This window comes from Cervus canadensis, chromosome 21 (assembly GCF_019320065.1).
Source record: "Cervus canadensis isolate Bull #8, Minnesota chromosome 21, ASM1932006v1, whole genome shotgun sequence".
NCBI lineage: Eukaryota > Metazoa > Chordata > Mammalia > Artiodactyla > Cervidae > Cervus > Cervus canadensis.
The window spans coordinates 24,881,880-24,892,629 of record NC_057406.1 but is presented as its reverse complement, the minus strand read 5'-3'; the positions used below and the strand labels follow the sequence as shown (position 1 = coordinate 24,892,629).

Sequence of the window (10,750 nt, the reverse complement as noted above, 5' to 3'; positions counted from 1 at the left end):
CCCGGGTTGGGAAATTCCCCGGAGAAGGGATTGGCTCCCCACTCCAGCATTCTTGGACTTCCCTGGTGGCCCAGCAGGTAAAGAATCCGCCTGCAATGTGGGAGACCTGGGTTCGATCCCTGGGTTGGGACGATCCCCTGGTGAAGGGGACGGCTCCCCGCTCCAGTATTCTGGCCTGGAGAATTCCATGAACTGTACAGTTCACTGGCTCGCAAAGAGTCAGATACGACTGAGCGACTTTCATTCACTTCACTCACTCACTTGAACAAGAGAACAAGACAGCCAGTTCTCAGAGCAATTCGGTGATATTCACCAGGGACTCCTGTTCACTGTTAGCCCTGCCCAGGTGGGTTTGGATATTGATGTTTGTAATTACAAATTGGCTTTTTTTGTTTCAGAATAAGTAGCTGGCTTTTCAGACAGGGTTTTACTGCCACAGATTTGCACAGGCTTCTTGCACTACTACTGCAGATTTTTCCACTGAATGTGGACCAAGCCCTGGCATTGCTTTTCTGGGAAACCCGCTTATGTGGATTTTGTAATGCACTTGACAGCAGAGATTCACAATTGAAAAGCCAGGCCCGTGTGGTGCAGGGCTCTGATCCAGAGGATTGGCTCCTGCTTGGCGCCATGTGTCTATGGCATGAGGTCCTCCTTGGGTCACAGCTGGACCTGTTCTATAACCCAAAGTTTCCCTGACTACGAAGGAAGCGAAGGGGGGTGGTTCAGGTGTCACCCTGGGGGCACTGAGCCAGCCCAGCACAGGCACCAGCTTCAGACGCTCTTATCAAATGTATTCGAGAATTCCAAGATCATCTCCAAGATCTTCCCTTGGAGATGGTAAGTTTACTGATTTCCCAGAGAGCCATGTAACATATTAAGTCATTCCAGGAATGGTTTTCAGCCCTTTGCACATCATCTCACTTATTTGTTGAAGCCCTGAGAAAAAGCTACCATTACTACGTCCATTTCACAGAGGAGGCTGCTGAGTCATAGCCAGGGCTGAGGCTTAGCTCGAGTCTGTCTCCAACCACAGTCTGTGGTTCTAAACTACTTCATCTGCTATACTGCTAGGCGCTGTCCTGTCGGGCTTCCCAAGTTTGCTGAATAAGGGAGAATGTGATTTAGTTGGTTTTAAACATGAAAGAGCCCTTCCAAGCCCGTTCTGTTGTTTGCATTTGTAAAGGCAGTAGTGGTTGAGCTAACTTTTCTTAGTTGAAACAGCCCGGTGGACTTTTTGGCGTTCTTAGAAGTGAAGAAAATTAGGTTGTGTCAGCTGGCTTTGAGCTCCTTTCCACGGTCCTGGACTCACCATGACACTTGCACTCAGCAGCTCCCCACGTGCCAAGCCTCACGGCCTCCTGTCCATTTGATCTCTCATTGATATGGAACCACCCAGGGTCCCATTTTTCACCGAAACCCAGGAATCAGATTCAGAGCCCGTAGCCACAAGTATGGCTGAAAAATGTGAGTGGGTTTCCTACGTAATGGTCTCGTTATGGGGTTTGTTGTTGTTGCTTGGTTGCTAAGTTGTCTCTTTGTGACCCTGTTGACTGTAACCCACCAAGCTCCTCTGTCCATGGGATTTCCCAGTCAAGAATCCTGAAAATCCTGGAATGGGTTGCCATTTCCTCCTCCAGAGGATCTTCCTGATCTAGAGGTCGAACCCATGTATCCTGCATTGGCAGGGGGGTTCTTTACCACTGAGCCACCAGGGAAGCCCTGTTATGGGTTTTGGAAAGGGACAAAAAAGAGAGAGAGAAGGAGAGCTCTAACTTGGAGGAAAACCGCTTCTGGAGAAGACTACTTGCGTTTCCACAGAAAAGTTTATTAAAAGCAGCATCATGGTTGTGGTGACATTGTCTGGAGCCATTATTTGTCTTGTGTGTTACCCTCTCTCTGTTCTGTGTCATCTTTAACCTGCCTTCTGAAAATTTTATTGGATAGCCACACACCACTGTCCTGAGAAACTCCCACCATAATTGAGATGGAACACAATCGAAAAGGTTATCCTTGTGCTGCCATATTAGTTAAGGGCACGCTGACTACCATAAATGGCAATTCTAGAACCTCATGACGACACAGTAGAAATGTGTCATTGGATCACGTCATGGGCCGGTGCAGGCTGGGACTTCTCCAGGTGTCGACTCAGGGACCCAGCCCCCTTCCCTGTTTTTGCCATCACCATGTCTACCTGCGGGCTTCCCAGGTGGCTCAGTGGTAAAGAATCCGCCTGCTACACAGGAGATGCAGGTTCAATCCCTGGACTGGGAAGAGCCCCTGGAGGAGGAAATGGCAACCTGCTCCGGTATTCTTGCCTGGAGAATTCCATGGATAGAAGAGACTGGTGGGCTACAGTCCATGGGGTCGCAGAGTCAGACGTGACTGAGCAACTAAATAGCAACAACAACAAATGTTTATCTGGAGGTGATATGTAAGTAACGGGGTGGGGGGAGATGGAGGGAGGGGTAGGCAGGGTTCCTCCAGGCCGATTTTCAGGGCCCAGGGGCCAGGGAGCAAGTCTACTACTTCTGCCACCCTTCCACTGAGCAAAACTGACTTTAAGTGCCTGGGAAATGTGACTCCCAATATGTTCAATTATGTTTGCAGTGACTGTCAACCCACTTGCTTCTGCTGAAAAACACATGAGCTGGAGCGGTCTGTGGAGTCCTGGAAAGAAATTGTCACTTTGAGAGTCAGCCAGGAAGAAAAGCTTCAGAAGGCGGGTTTGGAGGTTTGGTTACCCATATGAGCCCTGGTGATGGACGGCGTGGGTGTTTTATGAATGCTTGCTGCTTGCAGGGTAGAGTGTACAGCCTTAGCATCCCTTGATGTGGCTCTGTAGTCTTAAATACTTTAATATGGCAGTCTAGTCTTTCTTGACCCTTCCAGAAAGAAATCACCTGTGCTCTTAGGCCGACAGTTTCTGCTTTATGTATTTCTATCACTTCATCTGTGGGCTTCCCCTGTGGCTCAGCAGTAAAGAATCCACCAACAATGCAGTTGCCATGGGAGACCCAGGTTCAAACCTTGGGTGAGGAAGATTTCCTGGAGGAGGGCATGGCTACCCACTCCAGTATTCTTGCCTGAAGAATCCCCATGGCCACAGGAGCCTGGCGGGCTACAGTCCATAGGGCTGCAAAGAGTCGGACACGCCTGAAGCGACTTAGCAAGCACACATCACATTATCTGCACAACTCTGTTGTGCTTACTTTCCATTTTTACATCCCCTTGTGTGCCTGCATGCTCACTCAGTCGTTTCTGACTCTTTGCTACCCTATGGACTGTAGCCTGCCAGTCTCTTCTGTCTATGGGATTTCCCAGGCAAGAATACTGGAGTGGGTAGCCATTTCCTACTCGAGGGGATCTTCCAGACCCAGGGATCGAACCCATGTCTTTTGAGCCTCCTGTATTGGCAGGCAGATTCTTTACCACTGACTCCACCTGCTAGAATGTAGACTCCTCCAACCAGTGACCTTGTCTCTACGTTACAACCCCAGTCGCTTCTGCGGTGCCTAGCATGGGATGTTGAGTCAACAAATAATTTTCTTTGAGAGCTATAAATTTACTGTTTTTCTCAAATGGAATGTTTTGAAAGTCAGCCTCTGTGAAGGTAACCTGGACAGTGCCCTTTGACCAAAATGGGAAAGTGGATTTGAACTTTACACCTCTCTCCAGGAGAGGTATAGAGTCAGACACCCTTAATGTTAGTAAGGTCCTTAGATGTGCAAGCAAGAGAAGGAAACACTTTCTGATGAATGGAGCGATGGGCTGCCCTAGAGATGGCAATTCCAGAAGCATACTGGAAGTGGTTCATAGAAAAGAATTAGCCATCTGCCAAGGATGCGGTGGCAGGAAAGTCTGATTTTGAGTAGGACACTAGGCTGGTTTGCTGATCCTCGTGAAGAAGAAGCATGTCAGGGTCTGTGGTGACTCATGAGTAACAAAAGCCACGAGAATGTGGTGTTTCTGTCCTATGAGCTATTAGGAAAAAAGGTACACTACCATTACTGGTGTGATTACAGATGTATTGACAACATTTGAGCTACACAAGTGAAAAATGTAGAAAAAAACTTGTTTCATACGTCTAATTGCTTTCTTAGTCTTTTCAACAACAACCAAACTCTGATTCCATAACCTATTTTTCCAAGTTAGCCTATGGCAACCATTTGTGCTCTGCGTGCGTGCTAGATCGCTCAGTCATTTCCAACTCTTTGAGACCCCATGGACTGTAGCCCACCAGGCTCCTCTGTCCATGGGATTCTCCAAGCAAGAATACTGGAGTGGGTTGCCACTGCCTTCTCTAGATTTGTGCTCTCGTGCCTAAGTATTGTAAGTGATCAAAAAATCTTTTTTTGGTTGATTGATCAGTTCATTCAAAGTGATTACAAAAACACGTCTTCGTTTAACAAATGATTCAACAAACTGGTGACTTGTCCCTGACTCCAGGCTGAATGGCCTCAGTCAGTTGAGGTCTGGTGGTCATGACCTTTGCCTTCGGTATCGCTCAGGGTTCTGGTGACCTGCCCCGGAAAATCTTCAGTTTGCTCATGTCCCTCATAATACAACTACCAGGGCTATACGTGGTCCTCCATCTTTTATTGAGTGGCACCCCCAGGATCAGGTTTTGTGATAAGCATAAGTTGAAACTGAAAACAACAAACAAAAATCCTGCTGTTCTGGAAGGCCAGGAGTTAGAGAGATGATGGCTTAAGTTTCCTTCAAATGCATCCAAACAGGATGGTTAAAAAACCAGAGGTAGAGGTAGGAGTTGGTGTATGTATGTAGGTTTTTGTTGCTTTCTAACCCCTTTGGCCAAAGTGGATGTTCTGTTCAGAGCTGGGCATGGCCTCTGAGCTCTGAGCCTGTGCCAAGCCCCAGGAGAGTGATTGGTGAGCTAGGAATGCAGCCAGCTAGTTTGAAGCACATTACATCAGACGTTTCCCGAGGAGGAAAGGAAGGCCTCCTAGAAAGCAGGGAGGATTTTGGCTCTTAGAGATTGAATTCAGTAACTTTACCTCCTTGGTTGAGAGCCAATCCCCTAGCCAGCAGCTCTCATAACGTCTGCAAAAAATCTCTCAGATTCAAAGTCTCCAGCCCCTGCTTTACATGTTGACACCCCAGCTTTGTTTGAGAGATGTATCACCTTTCTGGGGGCAGGGACAGATTTTAGAAAAGGGGGGAGATTATAAAATCTGATTAAAGATTTTATAGGAACTTAAAATACCTTACTAAATTTTCTCATTTTAAATTTGAGGGGCAGTGTTGACTTTGTAGTGGAAAATGATAAATCCTGGATTAGAACACAGCAAAAGGTTGCCATCTATCACTTTCCTTCCGCTGCAAGTTAAATAAAGCCATATAACGTGTGGTGGTAGTTTATTTGCTAAGTTGTGTCTGATTCTTGCGACCCCATGGACTGTAGCCCGCCAGGCTCCTCTGTCCATGGGATTCTCCAGGCAAGAATACTGGAGTGGGTTGCCATTTCCTTCTCCAGGAGATCTTCCCGACCCAGGGATTGAACCTGGGTCTCCTGTATTGCAGGCAAATTCTTTACCAACTGAGCTACAAGGGAAGACTAATATAATGTGTAGGTATGGATATATTGGTGTTAGATATTAAAGTTATAAATTAGAGCCTCGAGGTCATTTCTCAATTAACTTTAGAAATCGGCTTTTGCAGCCCAGAAATTTGATCTCAGTATCACTCAAAGTTAAATATCTTGTTAATCCAAAATTATGTGACTCAGAATATATTTAGAAAGGGAAATCTGTTGCCTAAAAAATACATTTGACACTACTGACTTTTTAAGTAAACTTATGCACTGCACTTTTGATATGTTTCAAACTTACAACACTGTGATTTTTATAAAGAAATAATTGCCAAATATCTAGGCTTATCATTGAAGGTTAATTTTGAAATCTTATTTCCTCTCCTCTCTCTTCACTTTTCTCCACCCCCTCTGCAGAAAGTTTTATGTCATGTGTTGAAACATAAATATGTTGGGAAATCGTGATTTGCAAAGATATTCTCTAAGCTATTTATGTAAAATCAGAAACTTCAGCTCTAAGTACCGTGTAGGCTACTGTGGACCACATGTGCTAATGCCTCTATATTCACTGCGCTGTTGCACTACTCAGATGATTAAAAAATACCTTAGTTAATAACACAGAGGCCCTGGCTACCTCTGCTCTGAATTTTTAAAGTTGAACCCTAGAGTGGAAATTGAGCTGGTTCAAGAATCTCTTAGGGTACAAGAAAGAATAAGATACAAAGCATCTTTGCATGAATTATCATATCTGATACCCTTTACACCTGTGAAATACGGCGCTTTTAGTAGGCACTTTCACAGTTCATCAATGGAGAGTCAGGACAGATAAATTTCAAAGTCCCCTAATAGGATGAAAATCCAAGTCTTCTGATGGATGCTTTTCCCACCATAAACTCTACAATTTTAGGAGCGCTGGTGTACCAGGGGCGTACAGAGTGATGGCTGTGGAAACCCTTGAACGAAGGATCTGGTAAAGTAGCTGGTGTGTTTTCTCTGATTCTTCCCTCTATCTCTGGATACTTCATCTTCTCTTTTGGGAAAATTGATCTGGGACTATTTGATCCCTACCAAGAAGGGGTGCTCAAGACAGTCATAAACTATTTACAAAGCGCTTTCAGTTTCAGGGAAGTAAAGTCCCAGTCTGTGAGCACGGGAAACGCACCAGCAGCAGCAGCTGTCTTATCAGCTCACCCGAGGGTGCACACTTCACTCCTGACCTGTCTGTGTGCGAACACCTAAGGAAGTCACACATAAACACTTGGCACTCTTCTTTAGTTCCTGGGAATGGAGCGGTACATTATTAATGTGTCCAAGAGGGGACCTCAGGTGTGGGAGTGAGAAGAGAAGGAGGTGGCAGCGGGGAGGTGAGAAGGGGAAGGAGGGGAGTGCAAGTCAAAACTGATATCACCCAGGGAACCCAAGCTGTTAAGCTGCAGGGTCTGGACCACCTCTGCCCGTTCCCCCCGTGATGCCAGCCTGAGACTCTCTGGCCAGGTCTCGCAAAGGATTGTGCCAAGCTCTGCTGTGGCCAGGCCTTCTCAGTGACAAGAGACAGTGGGGCGCAGAGCTGTCCCCTTGGCATCCTTCACCATACTAAGGCCACTGATCACAGATGAAACTGATATCACTTGCATCGCTTCCTGAAGGTTCTCAGCATAGTGGGGAGCCAGGGCGAGGGAGGGATACACAGACAGGGGGACACCGCCTCCTGAAACGCACATAGGACAGTTCAGGACATCCCGGGCGAGGCAGCCAGTGTGTGTTTACTTTCAAATCAAAGTGTTTTCCTTTGTGTATCATCACCTCTTCTTTCTCAGGAAAGCGACACAAAGTAACAGGCTTCAGGATACCATCTGTGTCCATTTTGACAGCAGTTCATGTCACAAGACACCATCATGTACTGTAATTATACAAAATGCAAAGAATAAAGTGTTGCTAGTTACACGGGTTAAAATGAAACTGACAGCCCAAAGGAACACAAAACAGAAAGAGGTCTCTGTCGGAATCCAGAGGGATGCTTGACAATATTACCACCCCCCCCCCAAAAAAAAATGTAGCCAAATCATTGTCCTAGCATGCTGTAGTTCATTGCCACAACTTCATAAATTCCCAGCTCTTTGGGGGAAAGTGCGTGTTCATAGCTTGCAAAGAAATAACTTTTACATGTATACAGGTCAACAGAGAAAAGAATGCAAACTCTAGGCACCAAGATTGCCCAGGGAGCAATGGAGTCTAAAGAGTCAGACCTCACAGAGTCTTCTGAATCAGATCTAGTTCGTTGAAAAAGAATCTGGACAGTGATATTAGTCCAAGAGGGCCAAGGAAGAAACATTGAACCATTAATCAGGAGAAAAAAAAATAAAATTAAAAAACTAGAACAATTAAGACTTAAATATTTTTTCTACTCTACTTTGAAGCTGAATTACAGCTTTTCATATTTGGAAAAGATACGCACTGGATCTGTGGGGAGAACCCCTTTTTCTACCCCCATCTACCTTCCCCAATCCTGATCAATAACCTGGATTGGAGTACAGTTATGATTGGTTCAACTTCCTTTAAGCAGAAGTGCTATTTCTTCATGTGTGGCCATACCTCTTTTTAACAATGAGGTATCATGTGACACTAACAATATTTGTTCCTTTTTGGGCTATGAGTTTGATCAACAGTGTGGGCAGAAAACAATGTAATGTTCTGATAAAATCACACAGGTACAAAAATTATTGCACTTAAAAACAACAACAAAAAACTCAGCCCAGCCAGCAAAGGGCCAGTGAAACTCTTCGGAAGTGTGCTGCTTGCCCTCTGCAGAGCGCCTGGACCTTTCTGGTGTTTGGTCGAATTTGGTCCATTATTGAATGTCCAGAAATGAAGGAGTCCAAAAGACACAGTAGGCTCTTTAAGGCTAAGTCTTCCCGGTGCTCATATGAGATAAATTATCTCCTTGGCCACATACTACAAAGTGGGGCTCTTTTTTAGCAAGTGGCTAGTAGGGCCCCCCTAAAAACTCTGGGAGCAAAGGGGGATGGGTACACATCATGTTCTGTCCTGTGAATGAGAGAGAGAGAGAGATGGTAAGTAGCCTGGGAGAGCAAAGCCACTCATCAACAACCCTGTGGCTGGAAGTGTTTTGATCACCTCCTGACTCCATCACTAGCTTTCACTACCCTCAACCCCACAGCCCATGAGGATGCGGATTTATCTGTGCATCTTTCTCTGGGTAAGTCCTCCTTTCTGTGGCTCTGAATGTCTTTCCCTCTACTTGCAAATTTGTCTCTGTCTGTCTTCCCATGGAGAGGAGCCTAGTGGGCTACAGTCCATGAGGTCTCAAAGAGTCCTTCGGTCATGTCTGAAGCGACTTAGAACACACATGTCTCCTCTTATTCTTTATCCTTCCTGCATCCTTGTGCTTCCTGTCTCTGTTGACGGATGTAAAGGATCAATGCTAATCCTATCCTGGTACCCACTGCTCCACATCCTTTCATACTTCCACAAGGCACCCCTTTCCTTTCTCTCTCTGTCAATGGTGCCCCCAATACCAATATATTCAGACACATGCTTCTGTTTACCAAATTGAATTACAAGATTATTTGTTACTTTAGCCACAATTATTTGCACCTCCAAAATCTGATCTCTTAGGAAAATGTGAGAACAAGGCACTGACTGTGGTATAATTTTTTCAGGATGTCCTCATGTAAGTGCTCATATAATAGACGAAATCAAGGCATTTCCAAACTCCGATAACCTGAGACTATTGTCAATATTGTTTTTCTTCTTTGGGCATGTTGACTTCAGTTCATATTTTCTTTGTAACTCTTTCTATGGCACTTGTAGTCAACAAAGTTTTTGCATAAAGTATCTAGACAAGTAGTGATGGTGGTTTAGTAGCTAAGTCATTTCCGACTCTTTTCTGACCCCATGGACTGTAGTCCACCAGGCCCCTCTGTCCGTGGGAATTTTCCAGGCAAGAATCCTGGAGTGGGCTGCAAGTAGGGTTGGATGGTAATATCCTGATTGGATCTGCAGGCACAGATTCAATATCAGAGTAATTTAAGGTTCAGGCAGGAGGGAATGGAAGTCAAATCTTTATGAGTTGCTGAAGCTCCTGCATGCCACACTCACCAACCAAGGCACAGTGAAGCTCTAAGATGTGCTACTGTGTCTCTCCCTGTGGCCAACTCTGTGGGGGCAGAGTCAGTGCAAATAGCTGCTGCCGCCTTTGCTTTATCCCATCATATCCTCTCTCACTGTTCTAAGACAGGGCGCCCATGACGGGCTCTTCTCTACTTACTTGTTGGGATTCTGAGCTAGGAATTGCTGACATTCTCATAGATGACATCACTGATACAGAACTGCTGCTTCTTCTTCATCCACATCAGTTGCACACACTGATGGATAAAAATGTACTGTTCCTGGGGCAAAAGATAAAGATGTTTTAGAGCAAGGTATGTTTATGCAATGACTTCCCTGGTAGCCAGTGATTAAGATTCCGTGCTTCAGCTGCAGGGGGTATGGGTTCGATCCCTGGTCAGGGAACTAAGATTCCACATGCCATGTGGCATGGCCAAAAATTTAAAAAAAGATATGTTTGTGCAAAAATATAATATTTTAATACTATGGGAGTATTAAATACTATGATGAATGTCAAAGGAAACAATCTTCATTATTTGTAAAACAATTTCAAAACTAGAAGATCCAAAAGAATCAACTGTAAAAATATTTTGTTTAATAATAGGGTTTACACTATCACCACTTAGTGCTAAAGGCAATGAATATTCAATCAGTAAATCATGGGGCTATTTTCTAAAAAAATTGCACATTGCCTCATAATACACTGAAATCAATTCCAGGAAGGTTAATATATTAAGCCATAAAAATATAAAGGCATATATAGATTAATTCTTCTCTGACTACTTTAAGGAGGGGCTTTCTAAATTTTTTTTGGTTGTTCCATACTCCATATGGGATCTTAGTTCCTGGACTGGGGATCAAACCCACACCCCCTGCATCAGAAGCACAGAGTCTTTAACCACTGGCTCACTCAGGAGGCCCCTGGGCTTTCTAAACTTTAAACAACAAAATAAATTAGAACAAAGATGTCAAACTGTTGTATGTAAAAAGCAGAAAAAAGAACAACATAAAGGGCAAACTAGAAACTGAGAGAGAAAAATATTTTCAAGAATTATGACAAATGTTGATACC

The 10,750-nt window shown here is 44.7% G+C and overlaps 1 protein-coding gene across 3 annotated transcripts in view; it reads right to left on the bottom strand.

Annotated features, from left to right (window-relative positions):
* Positions 1 to 4,073: 4,073 nt before the first annotated feature.
* Positions 4,074 to 10,750, bottom strand: part of PTPRO (protein tyrosine phosphatase receptor type O) — a 263,411-nt gene continuing 256,734 nt past the window's right edge. For 2 of the 3 annotated variants that reach the window (XM_043440848.1, XM_043440850.1), the window contains 2 exons: positions 9,840 to 9,960; positions 4,074 to 8,596 (listed from right to left, as the gene is read on the bottom strand). In XM_043440848.1, coding sequence (XP_043296783.1) covers positions 9,856 to 9,960 — 105 coding nt within the window. In that variant the 3' untranslated portion in view covers positions 4,074 to 8,596; positions 9,840 to 9,855. The remainder of the gene's footprint in view (positions 8,597 to 9,839; positions 9,961 to 10,750) is intronic. The other variant, XM_043440849.1, reaches the window with a different exon arrangement.